Source organism: Ctenopharyngodon idella, chromosome 10 (genome assembly GCF_019924925.1).
Source record: "Ctenopharyngodon idella isolate HZGC_01 chromosome 10, HZGC01, whole genome shotgun sequence".
Lineage (NCBI taxonomy): Eukaryota > Metazoa > Chordata > Actinopteri > Cypriniformes > Xenocyprididae > Ctenopharyngodon > Ctenopharyngodon idella.
This window is the reverse complement of record NC_067229.1, coordinates 40,014,642-40,039,764: the sequence shown is the minus strand read 5'-3', so window position 1 is coordinate 40,039,764 and position 25,123 is coordinate 40,014,642. Positions and strand designations below refer to the sequence as shown.

The window sequence follows — 25,123 nt, the reverse complement described above, 5'->3', positions numbered from 1 at the left end:
TAATCTTACATAAGTTGTCATAAGAGTGTGTTGAAGATGCGTTCAAGAACAGGTGGCCAAAGCACAACGGAATGAAATAAATATTTTCTTTTTCAGTTTTTAACTTGACCCAGTTATATAATCAAAAGTTTGGGGTTGGTAAGATTTTTTTTAAATGTTTTTAAAGAAGTCACAAGGCTACATTTTATTTGATCAAAATAAATAAATTCTCTATTTGAATATATTTTTAACTGTAATTTATTTCTGTGATGACAAAACTGAATTTTCCGCATCAGTACTCCAGTCTTCAGCGTCACATGATCCTTCAAAAATCTGTATTTATTTATAATATAAATGCCTTTATTTGAAATAGAATCCTTTTTATAATATTATTAATGTCTTTACTGTCACCTTTGATTAATTTAATGCATCTTTGCTGAATAACAGTATTCATTTCTTTATAAAAATAAATCTTTCTGACCCCGAACTTTTGAACAGTACTGTATATAGTTTTTTTGTTTTTGTAAGCACGGTCATGTAAACTCACTTAGACTTTATAATCTTATGAGAATAGCTTGTCTGTAAAACCAGGAGTTTTCGTTGGAAACTGTTAGAGGAGTTTTTATTCTTGAGGAGCCCCAGATGCTCAGTACATTATGTGATATGATGGTGGCTCCTAATTTAGCCGCAGTCTTATCCTGTATGGATGAGTAATTGTGTCCATAAAGAAGGTTAATCTTCATAACAGGGGAACATAAACCAGATCTCTCTGGATCCTCTTCTGTTTCAGCACAGAACAGGGGAAGAGAGTGTTACTGAAGCTCAGAGCAAGGAACTTTTTTTGGATCGGAAGAATTTAGTGCCGTTTCTGAGAAAATAAATATTACGCTTCATTTTGCTCCTCACAGTTATTGTCTGGTCTAAGGAAGGGCAGTCAAAGTGAGGTGAGGTTTTGGAGACACTTATTTTAGACCAACTCTCTGCAGTTCCCTAGTAGGAAGGTCTGGACGGTTAGGAGGGAAAGACAGCATTTCGGGAACGTCTCAAAGTTTCCGGAACAGTTCACCTCAGAACTTTTCGAGTGCCGTCTCGCTCCATTACTATTCTTGGAGAGTCTCAGGTAGCCATGGCTAAGAGTTTGCACCCAGCTGTGGTTTAAGTGCTCTGTGAGAATGGGAAATAATCAGGAGACCCTTTAACCTCCTGTCCGCACTTTTTCCCTTCTGCCTCATTCTCGCACACATACACACTTTTGGGTTTTACTCCAGACGTCCCTTGCCAGCCTGGGCTCAGCACTTTAAAAACCCAAACAAAACAAAATCCTCTGCGGGGGCCCTCGGTGCCTAGGGAACCGGGCAGCTCCACCTCACACTCAGCGGCAGCAGGGCTCCCTGATCTGGCTTGGAGCTAGACTTTGGCTGAACTTTCACTTTTGCCTGAAACAGTTATTATTAGTGACCTGAAAACCTCCAGGAGGAGTGGAAATGGAAGCCAGATGCCGTTAGTGGCTGGAAAACGATATTAAGCTTTCAAATGGTGCCCATGGGGAGGGAGACTGACATGGATTTCGATGTTGGGGGGGTGGAGAAATGGTGACCCCGCCGTTGCTCTGCTGATTTGTTCTGCCGATGGCTCACGCTTATATCGCTACAGACTGGGGGTGGGATTTAGGGAAGGGTCAGACCTCCAAATTTGCTTGTTCACGGGGGTATGAACGCTGATTGTACATATGGCGAAACATTGGTGGTTCTTCAAATGTAGGTCGTGATGATCTAGCTAAATTATAAAATAATTTTTTTCCCCCAGATTTTAATGATGTTCCATATTTCAGTTTTTTTTTTTTTTTTTTTTTTTAATATTTTCTCCCCCAGGCTTTTAATTATTTTCTATATATATCTGTATTTATTCTGAAATGGCTAAAAAAGGTGATATTTCTTTTCAGTAGAGTCTTAATTAGTTTCAACCAAACAATGATACCAATTCAATTCAAACTAAAATATTTATGTAAAATTTGAAAAATTCTATAAGAATTTTGTGAATTAAATTTATATTTTTTTTTTTGTAAAAATTATTAAACAGCTGTATTTAATTACTTTTTTATATGTAATATGCAGCTATTTTTAGACACACACACACACAAACATATTTATATATATATATATATAAAAAAGAATAGTTGGTTTAACTTAAAAAAGTAAGTTAACTGGTTGCCTTTGAATTCATTGAAATTAAAAATTTGAGTTAATACAATGAAGACGATTGGTTTAATCAACAGAAACTAAAAATATTATGTTATCTGCACCACATTAATTATTGAAGTTGATTTGACAAAAGAAAAAAAATGTTGCGATAAATCATGAAAATTACATTTTTAACATATATATATATATATATATATATTAACATATTATATATATATATATATATTAACATATTATATATATATATATATATATATATATATAAAATATTTATATATATATAAAATGTGAACAATATTGTGTTTTGAGCCGATTCGCTGTAATGGACAGTTTTATCAGCATTTTTGGAAATTAGGTTTAATTCAGACACGCTATCAAAATATCCATCTTAACTCTCTCATTCTTGTGACCCAAAGAGTGGTATTGGTTTAGTTATGGAGGAAATTGTTAGGTTGGAGCTTGCCATTTTCTTAAAATTGCGAAAATAAATAAATTAAAAGTCTCAAACTTCAGTTTCCATTCATATTAGTTGTAGCACTGCCCCTTTAATTTCAGCACTTCCTCATCCCCTTGTTCTCTCTCTTTATACAAAATGTCTGTGCAGCCTCCAGCGAGGTTCTGTCTCCAGGAGGGTAATTATTTTTAGCAGGAAGTGTCTGAAAATGGACTGTACTTGGTCAGATGTGTGTGTGTGTGTGTGTTGGCCCCTGGCTGGCTGGCTGGCCTAGCTTGCAGTGAAGAGAGATTGGCGGGATGTTGGTGTTGTTATTAGTCCTAACAGCAGCCGGGCAGAGGATGTGCTCTCCTCTGTCCCGCGGGATATCAGAGACAGATCCGAGGAGATCAGAAGGCCGAATATATCAGGTGAATTTCAGCAAGAGGGAATGAAAATAGCAGGCTAGCGGAGGAGCCTTTTTGCTTATTTATGGGAATGTCACACCTGGCCTATATCGTCGCAATCGCATTTTACACTTATTATTGTGCTACTTCCAACGTTTTTATCCTTTGGTGGTCAAAGGGGATTTTTCCTTGACCCTTTGTGGTTGTTCTTCTCACCCCTTAAATCAACATAATTTGGCAAATCGCTCTTGTATCTGTATGATTTCCCAAAGTTACCCAGTGACGTTATAGTCATCAGTCTGTGCAGAATTGTTTGAGGTGTTTGCCTTCAGTTCAGCTGGACTATTTCTTTTGGCAGGCCGATATGTACATCTGACACTGATGGCTTCCCTGGCCATCAGCCAGAGAATATTTCAAACAACTTGCTTTTAAAAAGACCACTGTGCGTCCTGGGAGTTACAGCATAATTAAACAGACTTGAACCTCTCCGCGTAGAAACAAATCACTATAAATATCGACATACTGAAAAGGGCTTTGTGACTGTGGTCTTCCATAAATTTTTGCATTTTGTTTTAGTTATTACATAAGATTAATCATATCTGTATTTCTTGTGCTTTGTTTTACAGGTGTAGAAGTATATCAAGCCTTTTTTTCTTTATCATTTTGTGTGTTTTTTACATTAAAGTCAACATGAAATCAAAATTGACCCTGTTTACTTTAATACGCTTTCCTAGTTTTTTTTTGTGAAAATTTGTGATCCAAATCAGTGCACGATGTTAAATAAAATATATATTATAAAACAAAATATATAAAAATATGAAAATATATATGAAAACAACATTTCTGTTTGTAATCTTTTATTAAAACATTATCTTATTTAACTTGCTCTGCCTCTATAACGATTTTGCTTTTTGGTTTATCACATAGAATCCAGTTTGTATGATCGGATCAATTATATATATTTATGTTAAAGCACATTGTTTTGTCTTCTTTTTTTTTTTTTTTTTTATAAGAATGGTGTAGACAAACTGGCATTCGAAAAAAACAAAAAAAAAAACAGAAAAAATTCTGATCTTAACAAAACAGAACATCCAGTGCTGATGGTACGATTTGAGACGTCAGCCCACCTAAAACATTTCAATCCCTCATTTACCGGTCTGCTTTATCTTTGCGAGCAATCAGGTGGCGTATATTCTTTTTTAATCCAGGACTTTCACCTATACTGAGGTATTATCTCAGTTAAACACACGTCCGCACACAGATACTCATTCCAAATGCATCCAAGACCTCCATTATGGAGAGATGCATTATCTGTCATGCAGGAATGTGCGTATTATGGATTTACATGACCAGCATACGAGGCCAGAGATAGAAGGGGGAAAAAATAGTGAGTCAATGAGTAGAAGCATCGTGTTTTGCCTTGCGTTACTTCAGTCTGTAACTTCCGCTGGTGTCTGAGTCATTGGTCCAACAAGTCTCTGGGAAATATGTTGTGCATTATTTACGCTGCTGGTAGATCCAAGATTTAGACTACTGATCTCATGCTGATTCCAAATTAGAGGATCCATCCAGAAATGCCTGATAGCAATCTGTCTTATCCAGGAAGTTCAAACAAGTTCAGAATCATTGGAATGTTGTTTCTTATATTGAGGATGACACAGTCACGTGACCAAGATTTAGAATCCGCTATGTGCACGGAACATTCTTACAAACATCTGCAATAAGCCAGCTGATAAACTTCCAGGGAAATGTCACTTGTTGGTGTGGCGGTATCTTCAAATTAGTGTAATAGTTTATAATCATAATATAGTCAGGCCTAACATTAATTTAGTTGTTCAAATGTAAGACGAGATGAAAAAGATGTTTAAATTTCAGCACTGTGAGAACAACAGCTGAGCACTGTGTTGCGTCCCTCAGTGTTCCTCCTCAGCAAAATTCAATTGTACCATCAGTTTTCACTTTCCCAACCAATTACCAACAGTGAAAGAAATGGATCATGAATAAAATGGATCATCTGTTTCTACACAAGATATTTTAGTCTTTGTTTAAAAGTTGTGATACTTCACTCATACGTCTGTATTGTTATTTGACATTGAGTATCTCTTGTTCTTTCTTTATTTCTAGTTCCTTTGCCCAACTTGACTGGCAGCTTACAGCTTTAATGAACATCAGACACAGAAAGAAAGTTCAGCATTTTTAACACTGATTGAGTGATTACATGAGACATGATACATTAAGTCGTTCTATAACTTTCAACATACCTTCTGATGTTCCAAATGATGTTCCTTCTGAGCACAAAAACTGTATTTATTGTTTGAATTTAGTAATAAAATTGACAGAATTCAAAAGCTAAGACTTTAGGGCTTTTCACAGTGCGTTTAACCCTGGGTTATCTTCATTCTAAACACTGCTTTTAACCCTGGGTTAAGGAACGTTTCACACTTGTCATTTAGAAGTGGGGTTAGCACCGCTTTTCACCTGGGGTTAGCATTGCAACAGACAACCGATCGCGTGCCTCATATTCACGTGCTTTGGACAGTCATGGAAACACCTTGCATTGTTAGTAAATTCAGTGTTTGAGAGGATAATTGTCAAATGCTGACAGAAAACGCAACAGTTTGAGTGAAGAAACTGTTTCATTCTTACCTCTGTAGTCTGAAATGTTCATTCAGTATAAACTCGATAGTACAGTCAGCAATACGAGGATGCGCAATGCTAGAGATATGTAAACGGGTTGCGTACCATGTTTATCCAGTCAATGACACTGAAACCGCAAATATGCAAATAAGAACATTAACCAAGGGTTAAGGAATGTACAATGTGAAACGTCAGCTTATGAATACCCAGGATTAATTGTTAACACCAGTAAATTATGAGCAGTGTGAAACGTGAAGCAAGATAACCCAGGATTCCATTTACCCAGGGTTTAGAATGACCCAGGGTTAACTATTTCAAGTGTGAAAAGCCCTATTGTTTCATATCAGAAGTAACAAAGCGCAATGCTTATTGCGATGTATTGGATGGGAGGCTGTCACTTTACAAAGTTTTGTTCATTCATCAACGGAAAACAGCATACACTATAGACTGGAAATGCTCAAGTTGGCTTATCAGAAACCAGGAAGTAACCATGCATATAGCGAATTGATTCTCTTCAAAATCCAAATGCGAGAAAAGTTTGTTTTTGGTTTGTAATCCCAATCTGCCATAGTACATAAATAAGAACGATAATCTGAGACAAGCGATGTGAACGAGCATGAAGAATCATTTTCACAAAAGAATTGGCACCTCTGTGTCCAGACCTTAAATTCATTGAAAGTCTTTGGGATGTGCTGGAGTAGACTTTACAGAGTGCTTGACTCTTGCATTGCCAATACAAGATCTTGATCTTGAATTTATGTACCTCTTGATGGAAATATCTTCACAACATTTATTTCCATCAAGAGGTGCATCGATTTTTGGCCAAGATAAAGTTAAAGAAGTTAAAATAGTTGCCATTTTTTTTTTTGTTGTTGTCATTAGCCTTTGGTGTCTTTGTACGTCACGTCCAGCCAGTGAGAGTCATCGTGCACTGCTTTGCTGACTAATCCAACTGCCGTTTTTGGCAAAGTCGGGTCACAAAAAAAAGTCGGGGGTAGTACTTGTGCATTCACGAGAGCGTGCATGTGTTTGCATCTGCCATTGTGTGTGTTTGTGCGTGTGTGGTCGTGCTTTGGCAGCGTGAGTTTGTTGTTCCCGGAGGCATGCTAGTGAAAGCGGACCCGTAGAAGGAGAGGAGCACTCATGACGGTACTCGCTGGGAAAACCGCAGGCCAGACGAGCTGATTGGACTGTGCTGTGACACCATGTTTCCCATGTTCTGAACAGCTTTCACTGGAAGCTGGCCAACACAGAGGGGGACCCCTCTCTTCTGCTCTCCGCCTCTTTATTTCTCTCCTTTCTTGCTCTCTTGTGCTCCCTCTATCCCATTCAGACTGATGTTATTGAGACGAGAGGGTTGCAAACTGGCCTTTGAAATGGAAAACAAATTTAAGAAAACAAGCATGGATGGATTTCCACACTGCTTTTCTCATCTACATCTCCTCCCCTCCTTCATTTGTGCTGGATGGAAAGGGAAGTGTTGAGAGGTTTGATCCTCATAGCCCTCATGTCTTTCTAAATCTGTATCACTGGCTTTCTTCAGTAAAACACAAATGAAGATATTTTGAAGAATGTTGGGATCCAAAGTACCCAGTGAAGTACCCAGTTGACAATTATTGTTTGAGACATTCTTCAAAATATCATCTTTTCTGTTCCACATTTTTAGGTGTACAAATACCTTTTGGTTCCATTGTAAAAACTGCATTATTTCAGGTATTGTGGTCGACCACTAGCGCTCCTCCATCTTGGGTGAGGTTGTTTTTGTGCTAGTCATGGTGGTAATAACCCTCCATAGGTCACAGAGATTATCAGCCATTCACAGATGCGCTCAGATTAATTTAGCGTCGATGGGCTTAATTGTTCTTGCAGCTCTGTCGCTAGGATATAGACATAGCTGGGCAGGTGCACAGCAGGTTCTTGTCTGCGTTTCAACAAAAACAACGACGTTGAGGTGGTCATTCATCCCCACAAACATAATCGAAAAAGAGCTGACAGGGAAGGCCCATTTAGAAACGGCTCTGATAGCGTTCTGTTCGCGATAAATACTTAAAGCATTCGGAGAGCTCAGTCTGCGGGCTGCAGCGCATTTCATGCATTATTGAGGTTATGAGGGCTGAGGTGTTCTTCTGTGTCTTGCAGACAAAGACCAAAAAAAAGGGCTAGAGGCCTTTTGTATCAACGCTTCCAGAGCATACAGTGAGTTATAGTATGCATCGATAAACATGTATCGATGAAGATGGTAATGTGGTTTTGTAAAAATGTAAAGTATTATGTGTGTTGTCACGAATCACAAGATTTTTAGTAGTCAGGATCAATACCAGAATCAAATCCAATATCCATTCTTGATAAGAATAAAATAAGAATAAAAAATATGATATTGAGTATGCTATTTTAAATGATTATTCATATTTTTTTCACATTTTAATTTAATTAGTTAATTAGATTAAAATAATAAAATATAATCTTCAGATATTTTTTGCAATTAAAGAAACATTAGTAATAAAAAAAAAAATAAATAAATAAACTAAAATGAAGAATGGAGCCAATATTGCTGAAACGTTCATTCATTCATTCATTCATTCATCAGCTTGCTATACTACGGAGCCCTAAGGGTAACATGGTGATGGAAAAAATTCTATGAGAAATTTCTTTCAAAGATTTTTTGTTTACTCCCAAAACTTTTGCCTTCCCCCAAGAAACATTGCATTCTCACGCAAGACTTTTGTGTTCCCCCAAGAAACTTTGTGTTCTCGGGCAAGACTTCTGCGTTCCCCCAAGAAACTTTGTGCTCTCGCGCAAGACTTCTGCATTCCTCCAAGAAACTTTGTGTTCTCGCGCAAGACTTCTGCGTTCCCCCAAGAAACTTTGTGTTCTCGCGCAAGACTTCTGCGTTCCCCCAAGAAACTTTGTGTTCTCTCGCAAGACTTTTGCCTTCCTCCAAGAAACTTTGTGTTCTCGCGCAAGACTTCTGCGTTCCCCCAAGAAACTTTGTGTTCTCGCGCAAGACTTTTGCGTTCCCCCAAGAAACTGTGTTCTCGCGCAAGACTTTTGCTTTCCCCCAAGAAACTTTGTGTTCTCACGCAAGATTTCTGCGTTCCTCCAAGAAACTTTATTCTCGCTCAAGACTTTTGCGTTCCCCCCAGAAACTTTGTGTTCTCAGGCAAGACTTCTACGTTCCCCCAAGAAACTTTCTCGCGCAAGACCTCTACGTTCCCCCAAGAAACTTTCTCGCGCAAGACCTCTACGTTCCCCCAAGAAACTTTGTGTTCTCGGGCAAGACTTTTGTGTAACGCCAAGAAATTTTGCATTCTCGCACAAGACTTCTGCGTTCCCCCAAGAAACTTTGTGTTCTCGCGTAAGATCACTTATGAACTTACATCAGATGTAGTCACTGAGGCACCAACAGACTTTTTTCAGGATTTTCAGAAGGAGATTGAAGCTTTCACACTGACATAATCAGTTGTTCTGCATTAAACTGTACTGAACGATTCTGCGGGAGTGTAGGCGGGGCCTTGATACCGTGGCTTCACTTCACGCTCACAACTGCGCAGACTCGGGCTCCGAGTTCACTACTGCGCAGACTCGGGCTCCAAGATGTCAGCGCCATATTTGGACATTGGCAGCTTCACTTATCTACAATGGAAGAGAGTGAAGGTGCGCTCATATTTTTTTTTTACAGTCTATGGTCCAAGCACAAAAGCATTGAAAAGTAATTTTTCATCCTATCTCCTATTTCCTCCAAATTATTATTTTTTTCATCACCATGACTCTTTTGAGGCTCTGTACTACAAAAGTGCTCACTAACAGTTGGAGACATGACCTGTGGCTGGTTGCATAAACTTAGCCTCTATGTTAAGACTGTGACTTAAAATCTAGGTTGACCAACTTGCAGTTAGTTAGGGCTAATCAGTCTTACTTTTCTGATTCAAATTAGACCAATCTACCTTTTTATGTAACTGCCTTTACAAAGTTAGGACGAGTCTTGAAGAACAGATTAGATGACTTTAAGACTAGTCTAAGCAGTTTATGCAACCGGCCAATGGTATGCAGTGCACAGGCAGTTGTGCTTATGTGAGAGTGGCTCAAATTCGAATAATTTCCTGTGATCTCTCATTTGTTCTATCAATAAAAGTGGCAAAAAGGCCCAAAAATAGTGCTCACCACCAATTTATCCTCGTCATATCCCCCCCAGCTGCTTTTGTCTGTTTTCGTGGTCTGTGTAGTTCGGTTCCCCAAGCAGTCTCCCATTATGTCGATATTGCATATTCCTTTGACTGTGTTTTGTATTTAGACATGGCACGTAAGCATATTCTGAGTTCAGCTCAGCAGATGTGCAATGGAAGGAAATTCACAATCAAAATAATGTTCTGGATAATATGGCAGTGCGGAGTCGTGGGGATGGTGCTCGAGGGGGGGTTGGCGACTCGCTGAACTAAAGTTAGCAGCTATTTTTTTTGCTGAGTCAGTGTTTGAGTTTAGCTTTTCCACTCCGGGCTCGGGAATGTTTCTGCTGACGCATTCTTAATCCCTTCCTTTTACTATACTTTTGTGAGCAGTTATGTGTCAGTTCTTGTGGTTGCTAATGCTACATCGCCACTTTTATATGAAAATAAATGAACTGAACAAGCTTTTTGGGACAAATTTCCCCTAAATGAACACCTAGCTTTGTTTTTTAGGTGTTTACAGTATTTGAATGTGTTTACCTTTCAGGGAATCTAAAGGAGGAGTTCTTTGTTGCCTTATCTAATGCTGTTAGAGACCTAGTGTTTGTGTTGATGTATGAAGGTCGGACTTGTGTAGTGTTTCAGATGAGGGTTGATTGACTGAGGCATGCTGAAGGTCAGTCGTATTTCTGCACCTTCTCTAAGGTCACAGCCGGCGATGGCAGAGAGCCAGTACACACATATACACACAGACCAGTGCCAACACAATAGCAGCCAGATTACTGTTTACCTCACACACTGCCTTACATCTTTGCTGGCCTACTGTGTACACACTACTACTACTGCGAGTGCTATACTCCATACTGGACGCAGAACTTCAGAATATAGTTACTTGTGTGCTTAAGTTCAGTTTTTAATTGTTTTATTAGAGAACACAAACACATTGTATCTCACATATTTGTAGTTATAACACGTATGATTTTTATACAAGTCAAGTGTACATGGAATAGTTCAACATGAAAAATAGTTGATTTCTGCTTTTGTGGAACACAAAAAGAGATAATTGGTAGATTGTTTAAAATACTCTTTTTCTCTTTTACAGTGACCTGTAGGTATCAAGCTCCAAATTGGTATCTTCCATCAAAGTATAATGAAAGTACCACTAGACACATAAGAAAAAAATAGTTTCATTTGATGTCATCATTAACATCATAATATTGCAGCATACTAGGTTTGACACAATTATGCCAAACATCATTTGTTATTGCATGTCTCATAATAAACCAGTCATGACCCATTCACTTAGGAATGCACAGATATCAAAATTTTAGTTGATACTCAGTAAACCAATAATTATTTTCATGTTATGTCTGATATTAATATTCTATACTATTTTATCTAAATACAAAAGCTAAAAAATAAAAGTCTGTCATTTTAAATGCCATTGAAAGTGAATTTAGGCATTGCAACATTATAATTTACCATTTGAAAATATTTAATATAATATTTAATAATAAATTAAAAGGTAAATAATCACAAATCCGATTAATTAATCTCTAAAATAGGCTGATAATCGATGTGGTACTGATATATAGTGCTTCAGTGGAACTTTTATTCCAATATTGCACACATGTTGATTCATATAAAACTTTTATGATGCTTTTTGGGTGCTTTTTCCATTTTTGGGGTTTGACAGCCCCTGGTCTTTATCCACTTTTACTGTACATAAAACAGCAGCTTGGACAACTTGTCCTTTTGAGTTCTACGAAAGAAAGAAAATCATACGGGTTTGGAACAACATGAGGGTGAGTAAATGATAGACTGTTCCAATAAGCCACTGAGCCAATTAAATACAGGCACTGAATTGAATTGTGGTCTAGTTTTGGTTAGGGAATGTTATCTCTCCCATACAGTGTGCTGAACTTTTTTTTATTCTGTTTTAATGCAACGGTGCGTGTCATCTGGAATGACCGGCCCTCACTCGTGGAGCGCTGTAGCATGTCTCTTCCCACTTAACTTGCATAAAGTTGTTTACCTGTCTTTCCGGTGTAATGCGAGTGAAAGATACAAGAACCGCCTAATCAGCAACTGAAGTGTTGAAGGTCACATGCTAATACAGAGGGAGATTAACCCCAACCGAAAACATGAAGAGTAGATTCGATCAGTTGACATAAAATACCGGTTGAGCTGTTTATAGGTGAAACACAGTCCAGGAATAATAGGGAAAGATTAAAGTAATGTTTTAACTGGCTGATATGTTTTTTGATCCACCTGCTATGTCGCCATCTTTTGTGTTTTTGCAGCTCTATGTGTGTACATGCTGACTCTTCAACAATAGCAATCATTGTTATATTCACCCCCCACACTTTTTTGTCCAAAAAAATAGCATTGGAATTTCCTGAAATGTCATCCCCATTACAGCGTCCATGATGCATCTTTTGAGGAGGTCTTAGACCTTTCTTATACTGAAAGTGAGTGACTGTTCCTTTATAACAAGGTTTCTTAGTTTTGTTCAATTCGAAATTGCTTACTTGCAGCGTAAACAGCTTTGTTGATTCAAAGTCACATGCTTACACGTTGCGCATTTGAACTCATTTGCAGTGTAGATATTTTTTTTTTTAGTCAAATTTGTGCACTTGCAGTGTAAATGTTTTATATTTTAAGTCAGGGCTGGCCCAGGCTTTGTTGGTGCCCCCCCGCCCCCCCCCCCCCAACCAGCCAAGTAATACCGATGGTAAATGCACTGTCATGCATAACTAACGCGTTATGGTGATTATGATCACGTCATGATGCAGTTTAAATTAGTTCAAATCCAACATAACGTTGTCAACTATTATTTACCCCTCATTACGTTTTTTTTCCATTGATCTCAACTTTATCATAAAACGTATTGCAATCTAAATACTCCAAAGAGCGCTCCCTTTTATAACTAAACCACAAAAAAGCTGTCAATCATCTCATTTCATTGCGATCTCACAAAGTTCTGTTATAATCGATGAAGCTGTCTACACTGCCTAATGAATACTTACATCGTGTCTACACTTCGTTTGTTAGAATGAGAGGATTCATGTTAGTGGATTCTGACTAACTTAATTCTGTTTGGCCATTGCGTTCAAGAGATCAATAAACATGTGATTGGCTTCATTGCTCAACGCTGCAAAAACACGTAAATAGAAATGCTTTGACACTCTCCAGAGCACTGTGCACTGAAGCATTTGTCAAATCAGTTTCACCAATATGATAATATTAGAGTATCAACTGAGGGTGCTGTTGCTTTCGTTTGAGAACTGGGCCTGCCTTGAGTGCACTCCCTGTCATTTTGTGCCCTAGGCAACCGCCTGTGTCGCCTATGCCACAGGGTTGCAGTGTTGATACTTTCATTGTTTCAAAGTCATGCACTTGCAGTGAAGACAGCTTTTTTGATTCAAAGTTGTGCACTTGTAGTGCAGATGTTTTATTTTAATTTATGTAGTTGCAGTGCTGACCGCTTAATTGATTCAAAGTCATGCACTTGCAGTGTGGACAGCTTTGATGATTCACTCACACACTTGCAGTTTGGACAGTCACACAGATACAGTAGTACACACACAGTTAATTTCAAAGTCAAATGCTTGCAGTGTATGCAGCTTTTTTGATTTGAAGTTGTGCAGTTGCTGTGTAGATAGCTTCTTTGGCCATTTTCACACCAATGGATCATTTGTTATGTTCCGAAATAGGGACTAAATTTGTTACAATGTCGCATTTTCTTCGTTCAGTTTGCTTTCACACAGCAACATTTCAAAGCGTACCAAAATGCGTTTATGCAAGTCGTATGCGAGTACAACTCTCCTGTTATTGGTCAGAGTTTTTTCAGCGTCATCCATCAAAATGATTGACAATGATTGAGCGTATTGTGGCTTCATTTGTAACTGTCGAGACACACGCAAACACTATACAAATGTAGCCAACATTCCTGCTGTTAAATTATATACTACATTCGTGTTAATGCTGCGGCAAATTCAAACGTGCTCTCTCTAAATCTCCCAGCGCTGTCTAGTAGGCGAACTGTGTTGAGACACATGCAAACACTATACGAATGTTATAATGCAGCCAGAGCGGGAATCAAGGCTTTGTCAGGACAGCATTCTTGCACGGAGAAGCGCAATTACACAACATTTTAAAATGAAGAGGCGCTTTTTGGTTTTCAGCTAGGGTAACTAATCTGCTCACTCACAGAATCAGACACTACTGCTTTTTATATAACACGTTATGAATTATATTGTTTGGTTCGTTGGTTCATTGGGTCTGAATGTTTTCACATTTCAAGCGAACCGCTTCAGAATTCGTTTGAATGGAGGTCTCGGTACGCTTGTTTGGTCCGCTTTTGGTGCGAGTGCTGCATTCACACCTGCCCAAATTAAAACGCACCAAGGGGACAACGAACTTCAGTGCTATTCAACCGAACTAAATGAGGCAGGTGTAAAAGCACCATTTGATTTGACCCTTTGATGTATCTTTGCAGTGTAGACCGTTTTGTTGATTCCCAGTCACATGCATGCACTGTAGACAGCTTCACTGACACTTGCAGTGTAGACAGCTTTGTTGATTCTTGCAGTGTAGCTTTTTTGATTTACTTAGGCACTTGCACTATAGACTGCTTCATTGTCGAAGTTGCACACATTTGCATAACAGTGCAAAACAGTTTAGTAGTTTCAAAGTCAAACTCTTACAGTGTACACAGCTTTTGATTTGGAGCTGCGCATTTTCAGTGTAGACAGCTTCTTTAATTCAAAGTCGTGTCTTTGCAGTGTAGACAGTTTGTTGATTCAGAGTCATGTGCCTGCAGTGTAGACAGTTCACTGACACTTGCAGTTTAGACTGCTTGTTGATTATAATTGAAGTGTTCTAGTTTTGCGACGTCGTCTGCTTGTAGACTTGTTCTTATTGTGTTACTAGTGAATGAGAACAACAAATCAGAACAATGCAGCTTGGCTTCTCTAAATCAGTCGGACTACACTGTAATATCTAGTTCAGGTCACCGTCTGCGCCCCCAGCCCTCAACAATTAACCGCTTGTTGTCTTGTGAAGAACAAACACCCCCTTCTTTCTTCTCTCTGCCCCGTTATGCTAATTTCCAGTTATGATTCTGAGCATCTAATTAATTCAGTTTACAGCAGAAATTCCAGGATAAACAAACCTTGTATTAAAATGCAAATATGCAGAAGAGTTTGTGGTAGTTAGATGCCAGACTCTGTCATGAAATTCTTGAAAAATAATGCAGCACTTGTGCTCTTTTTTGCACAGCACCTCGCACGCTGAACGAATTCCTAGGACTAGCCATGTGTGTTTACGCTGAGGGCAGATTTGTTTCCTATGGTGCTTTGCTCGCTGCGCATCACTTCATATTCTTTTCCCAGAGACCTTACACTGGCACACACTGTAAAAAAAAAAAAATAAAAAAAAAATAAAATAAATAAATATATATATATATACACACACAAAAAAAAAAAAAAAAATATATATATATATATATATATAAAAAAAAAAATATATATATATATATATATTTATTAAGTGTCATAGACATGCTGTACAGTAGTAAAAAATTCCTCATGACAAACAGAGTCTGACGTGTACTTTTGTGGAGTCACTAATTGTTTTTTTCTTTACTCAAGACAGTATCATTATCTCGGCTGTTATCCAGAAAGACAAGATGATCTCTGCGTCTTTTGTCATCCAGTCTTAGGCCGGTCAAACTGTTTAAGAAACAGTTCACGTCCCTCCCAACCAGAGATCCACTCCCCAGACGTTGCCTCCACTCCCAACTGGAGATATAATTGCCTTAATTAGTTTCTCAAAAACCCGTGTAACATTTGAGGAATGCTGTTATCAGTGGTGGACGAGGAGGAAGAGATGTATGTATTTGCTTGGGGAAACCTAAAAGTTTCTGGAGGTAAAGACAAGCTTCACTTTTTCTCGATAACACATCTATTTATTTATTTTATTTTTGGAAAGTCCGGACTGTGACAAGCAGTACCAACATGCGCTCTCAGACCCCCTCAGATTCTTCCAGTGCTGACTGAAAGCCTCTGAAGTAAATTGCTGATCTTGTTGCATAATAAATCAAAGGCGGAACGATGGTGGTTTAAAGAAATAAAGAATGAAAGAAATAAGAAAGAAAGAGAGAATAAGCTCTGGGCTTGTTCTTGTTCCTCAGCTTTAATGAACTGCGCTGTAAGCCCTTGAGAGCTCTGTTGATAGCAAACATGGCGTGTGAGATGGTGAACCGGTCCTGGATTCATTACAGCCGTAGGAGCGGCTGATATCCCGAGCCCTGTGGACCGACCGGTCCGCTCTGACGAGAGATAACGCTGATCTGTGAGAATGGCGATACTATCCTAATGAGAATATTGTGTCAGTTGTAATCCCAATCCTGTGACTCTGAGAAACCTTCAAACAATTTCAGTTTAAATATGTGTAGAGATGTTCCCATGTTAACAAGTTCACAATCACTCAAATTGTTAAGATGCTGTTAGACAAATCAGGTCTGACAGATATTATTAGTGAGATTTAGACTGTCTAAGAAACTTTTTTTTGTGCGTTTTAAGCAGTCACTCCTGATGTCCAGCCTACAAAACAAGTTTGAATTAGTAATGCATGTACAGTCTGTTAAACCGCCTCAAAAAACTCCTGCCCTCCCCAGCTGGTATGAAAGGGAGTGTTCTTCTGTCAACAACTGGGACATTGTTGCACTGAGACGACCCAAATGTACTGCATCATAATCAGCAAGCCCCCATAATGCTTTGAGTGTCTCTTAATTGGATGGAAATGAAGTCTGGTCTGTAGTTTGTCCATATCTAATGAGACTCAACCCCACGGTCCCTTGTTATTCACAGATTCTGTGTATGTGAGCGCGTCGTGCGTGCGGTTGTGCGTGTTCCCAGGGGTTGCAACAGTGGGTTCTCACATTATAAAGCTCTGTGAACACGGTGGACTTGATTGGGTACCGCATGCCACAGTGTGAAGTTTCTGTACTATCACAACCTCCCGCAAACAATATTACTCAGGCGCCTTTGTCTGATTGTTGCTGTGTGATAGTGGATCTTGACGGCATGCCAAAACCTTGATTTGCAATTAAGCCATCTAAGCTAACGGAGACAGGAAGATTTAGTGTATCATAGACTACTGACACAAATGCATTGTTCGTGCATTGCGATTAGGTCATTGTTGAACTTTTTCAGACTGTGTGTGTAATTCAAGACTCAGAACAAGGAAGGAACTGAACAGATCAGACCATGTCGTAATGCGTGTGGTTTGGTAAATGTTTGAATCAAACCTGAATCAGTTGTTTTTCTTTTTAAAAAAATGCATTAAAATACCTGTTGTAAATGCAATTTTACATTATAAAGGTAAATACAGAGACAATTACAGTAAATTACAATCATAAATTAAAGGATTAGTTCGCTTCAGAATAAAATTTTCCTGATAATAATCCAAGATGTTTATTTCTTTATTTCTTCAGTCGAAAAGAAATTAAGGTTTTTGAGGAAAACATTGTAGGATTTTTCTCCGTATAGTGGTGACGTATTAATCACGTTTTAAAGGTCACGCGTGATGTAGGCAAAAGTACCAATCCAGTGTCTACGAAGCGAACTTGCAAAGTCAAACGCCCTTTACAAAAAAAAAAGGTAAAACAACAAAGAAAATGAGATGGAGTTTTTCTCCCTACTGTGGTACTTCCGCCTACGTCACACGTGACCTTTCCAATGTGATTACGTAATGCGTGGCGCATCACAGAGCAGTGCAAGATTTGTGGTTAAAAAAGTATATACTTTTTTATTTATTTATTTTTTTAGAAAATGACCAATCGTTTCGCTAGATAAGACCCTTATTCCTCGGCTGGGATCGTGTAGAGCCCTTTGAAGCTGCATTGAAACTGCAGTTTAGACCTTCAAACCGTTGGTAACTGTTGATGTCTACTATATGGAGAAAAATCCTGGAAAGTTTTCCTCAGAAACCTTCATTTTTTTTCGACTGAAGAAAGAAAGACATAATCATCTTGGATGACACGCATTGGGGGTGGGTAAATTATCAGGAAATTTTAATTCTGAAGTGAACTAATCCATGATTTGTGTAACTTTCAGTCATTAGTCATCCTGTTTAACAAAAACCATGTCATGGCACTATTTCTTAGGAACTTGTTGGACATCGTCTGGGATATTTTGGATATTTTTATATATCAAAAAATAATTGATATTAAAAATGGTAAGCAAGTGCTGCTTTGTTTACAGTTTGTATATCTGTAGTCCTAGTTGTGCTTTCTTCTTTTGAATGATGAATATAGGCTATTGATACCTACTGATATAGACAATTATTTCCTTACACACAGTCTCAGAACGCAAGTGCTTGTTAACAGTCGTCTGTAATCATTTTGGTGTGTTCAAGCGCAGTTTTTTTTTTTGACCAAGTTTTTTGGCCTATGCAAGGTGACAACATAGTCAGCTTTTGACGCTAGTTCTTTGACGTTGACTTGGTGTGTCACGGCCTTAAGACATGTTTACCTTTTTTCTTATTTTATGCTACATTATTTTCAAGTTTGCACAATATTTGTCATGATATTTCTTATTTCTGCAAAGATATTTAAGAGGTGAGATTTTTGGTCATATCGCCCAGCCATGACCAAATTTATTTTTGCTACTTGCTAATCAGTTGCAGGTGGTTTGAGAGGGGAGGGACATTTTCATTCTATAAAGCTTTTGATTGGACAAAAATCTGTGTAGTACAGGATGAGTCATCAATATTTTTTATCCATTTTCATGAAGGCAAATATTGTATATTTTAATTGTGTGTTATCTGCAAAAGGTTACTTTTATTAACAAAACTTTAATGTTGACTTCATAGGTCAAGTTTCTGCCTCTGCTCACTGTTCTTACGTCCCCAAGAAGCTATTAAATCATCGCTCACAGGACTGGCACTTCAGGTGTGAGGGCACATTGACCCATTTATGTGAAAACAATATTAATATGGTTCTTCATTTTGTGGGTAAAGTCACACATCAATGGCACTATGCCCTTCGCTTTACTCTTACTAACTCCAAAGCATCAGTTAAGGGGTCAAATGCATTATTCAGTCTTTAGAGGTCACAAACTCGAACACAATGTCGAGGGATCTTTTTTCGGGACATGACAAGGTTAAGTTCAAACTTCTGCTGCCAAATCTTTGGCTTAGGTGTTTAACAGACCCCACTACAGTGTACACAGAGTCAGAGCTCAAAGCGGCGGGTCAGCGTTGAGATTAGTTGCTCACACAAAGCAGGTTTGTTATAAATGGTAGCAGCAATAGCAAAGACTTTGATAAAGGGCTTAACGGCTATACCGGCGTAAAAATAGATTAGCTCTATCTGTGCTAATGGCAGCCGTTGGTGCCTTTCAAAACACACACATACACACGCACTTGTCTTTATTGTTTTTTTCACCTACAGTAAGTATAAAGTCATACCCTTCAGAAATCAGGTCACCTTTTTTTAGACCAAATGATTAAAGGACAAGCTATAAAAAACCTCAAACTGTAAAATCTTTTTGGCTAACTCAGGTACACTGGACATTTTTTTTTCTTTTATTTTGGGGCTTTTTACAACTTTTTTTAAAAGGGCAGTGAAGAGGTAAATCAATCTCGGTCCACACAAAAATGCCTCAGTGCCACTTCTGCGTTGCCGTTGACTTTTTAAAAAAAGTTTGAAACTGTTGACGTTATCTGGTGGGGTAGTGCACATGCTCCAGCATACATGCAACTTACTTCCTACTTCCTTGATACTTCGTAGGACTGCACGATATTGGTAAAAACTGATATTGTGATATTTTATCACCAGAGCATTGAAAACATTTGAGTGTAAACCATCCTTATAGGGCTGAACAATTTGGGAAAAGCTCTTACTCTTTTAGTAATAAAAGTGAACAGAGCCCACTTGAGTTTCATAGGCCATATTCCCACTGTTTTTGACCCAATCAATATAAGTATGTATACTATACTAAGAATATAGACTATAAAAGAATAATTATCCTTTTTTTATTAAATAAAAATATTAAACAAAATAATAATAATAATAATGTACTAAAGAGTTAAAAAAAAGTATTATAGTATAATTGTAAAATCACAATCCTATTATTTCTTCATAATTTCTTCATTTTCAAACGTTAAAACAAACTTTTGCTCTGCGAGTTTCTGATTGAAGTGTGGTAGAGCAGCTTTGATAACAGTAAGTGAACAGTAAAAATCACAGTAATCATGATTTGACATATTGCAATATCGATTTTATTTCCATATATTGTGCAATTCTTTTTTTCTTTTTCTTTTTTTTTTAAAGAAACAGGATGTTAAGTGATAAAAAAAAAAAATATAGGGCCGGATTTCATCTACTGGAAATGGATTGAATCATAAAAAGTGGTTGTTTCATATCAGAATGAAGCCAGGTTGGAAGGGCGGAGTTAAAAAAAAATAAAAAATAGGAGGGCTTGGTGATGTCATCCAAACTGAAAAGTTGTTTTAGAGGCAGTAAAAATGATTATATTTTGATAATGACTTTTTTTTTTTTTTATTGAATATGGAATAATGTGCGATGACAAATCGCTTGTTTTTGAATGATGTTTTTTCATTTGTGTTCACTTAACCAGGTTTTCTTGCTAACAGAATTATAAACCCATTTGTTCAGAATTATATCTACCACTTTTAGTTACAGTACAGCTCCCACGACAGAAGTGTGTCTGCCATCCTCTCTCACCTGTGTTAGAATCTTGCTTTGTTTTTATCTGTTCCTGACTGCCTCTGAGCTGTTGACCCTCTTGAGTGCTCAGGTGCTCTGTGGCACAGCGACACTGGCAGTTATAAAGAGAGAGAGGAGGAAATCTAATGGCCTGTGAGAAAGATAGGTTATGAGAGAACGAGGGAAGAAAAAACAGCAGCTATACAGAGAGAGAGAGACAGGGAGAGAGAGGCCTCGCTGACGTTTCCCTGCTGCATATGCAGCTGATAGTATCTGGCAGGGCCTGGCTCTCTGGGGAGCCCTGTAATCTGTTCCATCAGCGTTTACTACCGAACAAATTAACTAAGACAAGCACCGCCGCCTGAGCCAGCAGAATTCTTCCATTAGGAAAATTATAAAGCTATTATGGGGAACAATTTGGTCCTTTATACAAACGACTCTCATTGGAGGGCTACAGGGCTTCCTTGAACTACACCAGGGGGGCTGGATGGAATACCCCAGGGGGCATTACCACTATTGATACCAATAGGAAAGAAAAATTGCACTCTTTAATCTCTCAAACGTTTCTCCTCGACAGCAGTGAAATTAAATGGAGAGTTTTTATTAAGTCTCTGAGAAGAAAAGACCCCACGAAACTCACATGTGTCTCTTTTGGAGTTTCAGAAAAGACAGTCTCAAACTGTGCTCAGATACCAAAGATCTTAATATAAATTGAAATATTTCTCTGATTCTTTCAAAACCAATCATCTGCGCTATTACATGCACATTCATTTTATAGCCCTATACTGTTTTTGTATGCCAACGGTCTCATTTGTGTCCACTTTTATTTTCCCCAAGGAATTTTAGGAGAAACATCTGAGACAAAGTTGATACTTCACTGAAGTACCTTCCTAAGCTTTGAAAGTGCAACCTTTGCTGTATTATGATTCATATGTGCTGTAATTTTGGTTGCACAATCTTAAAAATAGCATTTAAACATTTTAATTAACATTTTCTCCAAGGAATTTTAGGAGAAACATCTGAGACAAAGATGATATACTTCACTGAAGTACCTTCCTAAGCTTTGAAAGTGCAATCTTTGTTGTATTATGATTCATATTTGCTGTAATTTTGGTTGCACAATCTTAAAAATAGCATTTTAACATTTTAATTAACATTTTCCCCTTGGAATTTTAAGAGAAACATCTGAGACAAAGTTGATACTTCACTGAAGTAGCTTTTGAGTTTTGAAAGTGCAAATTTTTAGGGTATTATTATTTATATTTGCTGTAATTTTGGTTGCACAACCTTAAAAATTGTGCAAGACAAGAATATATATCATGATTATTACATTCACAAATCAGTTCTGAAGTTGATATTTTGAATCCAACTCACTTAATCGTTTAGTCAAAATTGTAAATCAAATAAACAGATTCTTTTCTTTGAACCCCTTGATCTGATTCACAGTTCAGAATGATTTTGGAAGTGTAATCTTTACTGTTTTATGATTCATATTTCCTGTAATTTTGGCTGCACAAATCGCATTACGTTGTAAGACAAGAATATACATCATGATTATGGAGAGGTAATGTATATAGGCTACCCTTAATAGTGCTCGCATACCGTGCGTACATGTCATGTCAGTGCATTGTTAGGGTAAATGCATTATGTCACAATTTATTTCCGTCACAGTCTCGCTGGTTGTTTTAATAACAAGTCGTTTAGGAAGAGCAGAACCATATCCCACTTACATAGCATGACGTTTTTATCTTAAACATGTCCCATTGACCCAGAAACCAATGATCCACACCCGTCTCTAGGGATGGTATTTTAAAACCAGATTCGTCCCTGGAGATCAGCCCTCATGCTTTTACCTTGCCAGACTAGCCGAACAGCGCTCCGTCAGAGTGCTTTGCGGAGCCATGTGTCTTCCTATGTGGAAGGAGGAGGTGATAATAACAGAGGAGAGTAAAACTGGGGCGAGACTGTGGTGACTCAGCCCCCCAGTTGTTGTGTTGGAGGTTTGGGGAGTCTGGCGCACAGAGTTCCAGCCTAATTAAGTTGATTTGTTCCCAGCATCTGGCTCCCAGATGTCAGACGATATTCTTTAGCTCAGCTCCCTGCTGTTGAGAGGAGAGGAGTGGGACGGCAGGGACCGCAGACTGCTGACTTTTCACGAGGCCCATCGAGGGTGGGACTGCAGTGTGCTGTAGGTGACTGATGGATGCGGTGGCCTATCACGGTGTGTTTGTCGTAGCTTTCTAGGGAATGTGATTGGTCCATTTGAGTGAGTGGTTTATAGCTGAATTATGCCTGCAGGTGCATACCGAGCAGTATTGTCACACCTTATAAAACACGTGTTTTCTGCAAAATAGACGTGTTGTTTGGTGTGAAGGTACTTTCGTATTGTTTTTACAGCTTTCGGTTATGGCGGGTGCGACTGGTCTGAGGTCGATGACTCCGCTTGTGTACAAAAAAATTGGCAACCTCATCATAGAGTGGTGCCAACTAGTAATTTTGAACCAGTTGATGTGATTCACAATTTGGGCTGAATGATTCATTTACAAATCAGTTCTTAAGTTGACACGTTTGCTGCTTCTGAAATTGCGTACTGAGTAGGTACTACATTTGAATTTACTTCACGACCGTAATAAAAGTACACTCTATAAGTATGAATATGGGTAGTATGAAAAAAGTGCGGATGTACTACATCCGCAATGTTGGTACTGTCACATGACTTACCAGCGTCAGTTGCTTCGCTTCACATCCATTCATAAATCCCCTCCCGTGGCCTCACTGGATAATAAAGTGTCCATCGAATGCACACTTCAGAATCTCGGCGGAAGTAGTGTATTCGGACATACTACTCCTTTGGCGTACTCTTTTTCATATACTATATAGTAGGGAAGTATTCAATTTTGGATGCAGCGTTTGTATTCAACTAACTAAATTTAGACCAAATTGTGAATTGAATCAACTGGTTCTTTTCATCAAATCAGTTGATTTGATTCACAATTCAGTCTGAGCAGTTGATTCAACAAATATATATTTTAAGCTGACAATTTGAATCCAACTCACTGAATCGTTTAGTGAATCAAATCAACTGGTTCTTATCGATGCTTCATAACTGAAATAAATCTTTTTTTTTTTTTCTTTTTTTTTTTTTTCCTCAAAATTCAGACTGAATAAATCATTCATGAAATTCGGTTAAGTTGACATTTTGAATTCAACTCGTTGAATTATTTTTGTCCACATTGTGAATTGGATCAACTGGTTCTTTTCAATGATCTTTCAGTTTGGAACAAAAGTTAGAATGAGTAAATAATAAAAGAATTACAAATTTTCATCTGATTGTCATAGGGAAGACAAATCAGTTCTAAAAATCAGAAAACTGAAATGATTGCCAATTCTGTAAATTCAAGGTTGATATATAGGCACGGCTCACTGATGTCATTTATTGACTAAAATCATTATTCTGGAACCTCACGTGAATCGTTTCCCTTATCTGTCCTCAGAAAGAACTGGATGCCACCGCCACAGCCCTAGCCAACAGACAGGATGAAAGCGAGCAGTCCAGGAAAAAACTCATCGACCAAAGCCGCGAGTTCAAGAAGAATACTCCAGAGGTGAGCGAAAGCGAGAAATGGAGTGAGAGATGATTCTCCAAATGATAGGATGCTCAAAGGTAGTGGAGCGAAGGGGAATTTGAGTGCCTAATTGTCATATGTCTGGACTGCCACTTTCTGGTCTCCTGGGTACATGTGAAGCACCATGTTTCGGCTTTTCATATCAGTTGATATTCTTCTTGCATTCTACATTCATTTTTACTGCTTACATGATTTTAAATGTGCACCCTGTAGAGTTGCATTCTTGTTATTACAATTGTTCCACTTGAGTTCTAGAGCATGGCCACGCCGTTAGATTACTTTTCGGATTTTGCACTTGTCTGAAACTCGGCATGGCCTCGTAAGAGAGGTCAGTGGCAGAGAAACCAGAGGATATTATGGTTTATCCATTTAGGGAATACTTGGTCTGCATGAATAGCGGCGGACGGTCGTGTCCAGACCATAGGGTTGTCTGTGAGGTCATGTTCCAGAGGAAAAACCGACGATGCATGTTAGCAAGACAGTAAGGATCAGTGATTCTTTATTTACTGAAAACCCTCTCTGATCTGATAGAGTTCTGAAACAAACGCGCCCTGACAGTAGGAGAACATCACGACTATTGGATCAGGATGGTTATCAGATGTTTGTTCTGTTTAGAAACAGATTATTCTTAATGTGTGGATATGATGTTTATAGACTCTGTCTCTATAGTATTTACAGACTTAAAATCTTGAATCACATGGAGCGTTAGCTTTCTTTTCTACATTGCTAACAGTGATTGTATGTTAATCGCCTAAATTATTACATTATTAGCTAACTGCAGTCTCCAAATTGTAATGTTGACATGCATTCTCTGTAAAGCTGCTTTGAAACGATATGTATCGTGAAAAGCGCTATACAAATAAATGTGAATTGAAAAATTTTACGTTAATGCATTGTTGAGTGACATTCATGACGACGCATTTATCGATTTTGAGACTT

The 25,123-nt window shown here is 38.2% G+C and overlaps 1 protein-coding gene across 11 annotated transcripts in view; it reads left to right on the top strand.

Moving 5' to 3' along the window:
- cux1a (cut-like homeobox 1a) overlaps positions 1 to 25,123 on the top strand; it is a 131,393-nt gene that overhangs the window by 11,001 nt on the left and 95,269 nt on the right. For 10 of the 11 annotated variants that reach the window (XM_051907852.1, XM_051907854.1, XM_051907855.1 and 7 more), the window contains exon 2: positions 24,053 to 24,163. The exons of the other annotated variant lie outside the window; for it this stretch is intronic. In XM_051907852.1, coding sequence (XP_051763812.1) covers positions 24,053 to 24,163 — 111 coding nt within the window. The remainder of the gene's footprint in view (positions 1 to 24,052; positions 24,164 to 25,123) is intronic. 11 annotated transcript variants of the gene reach the window in all.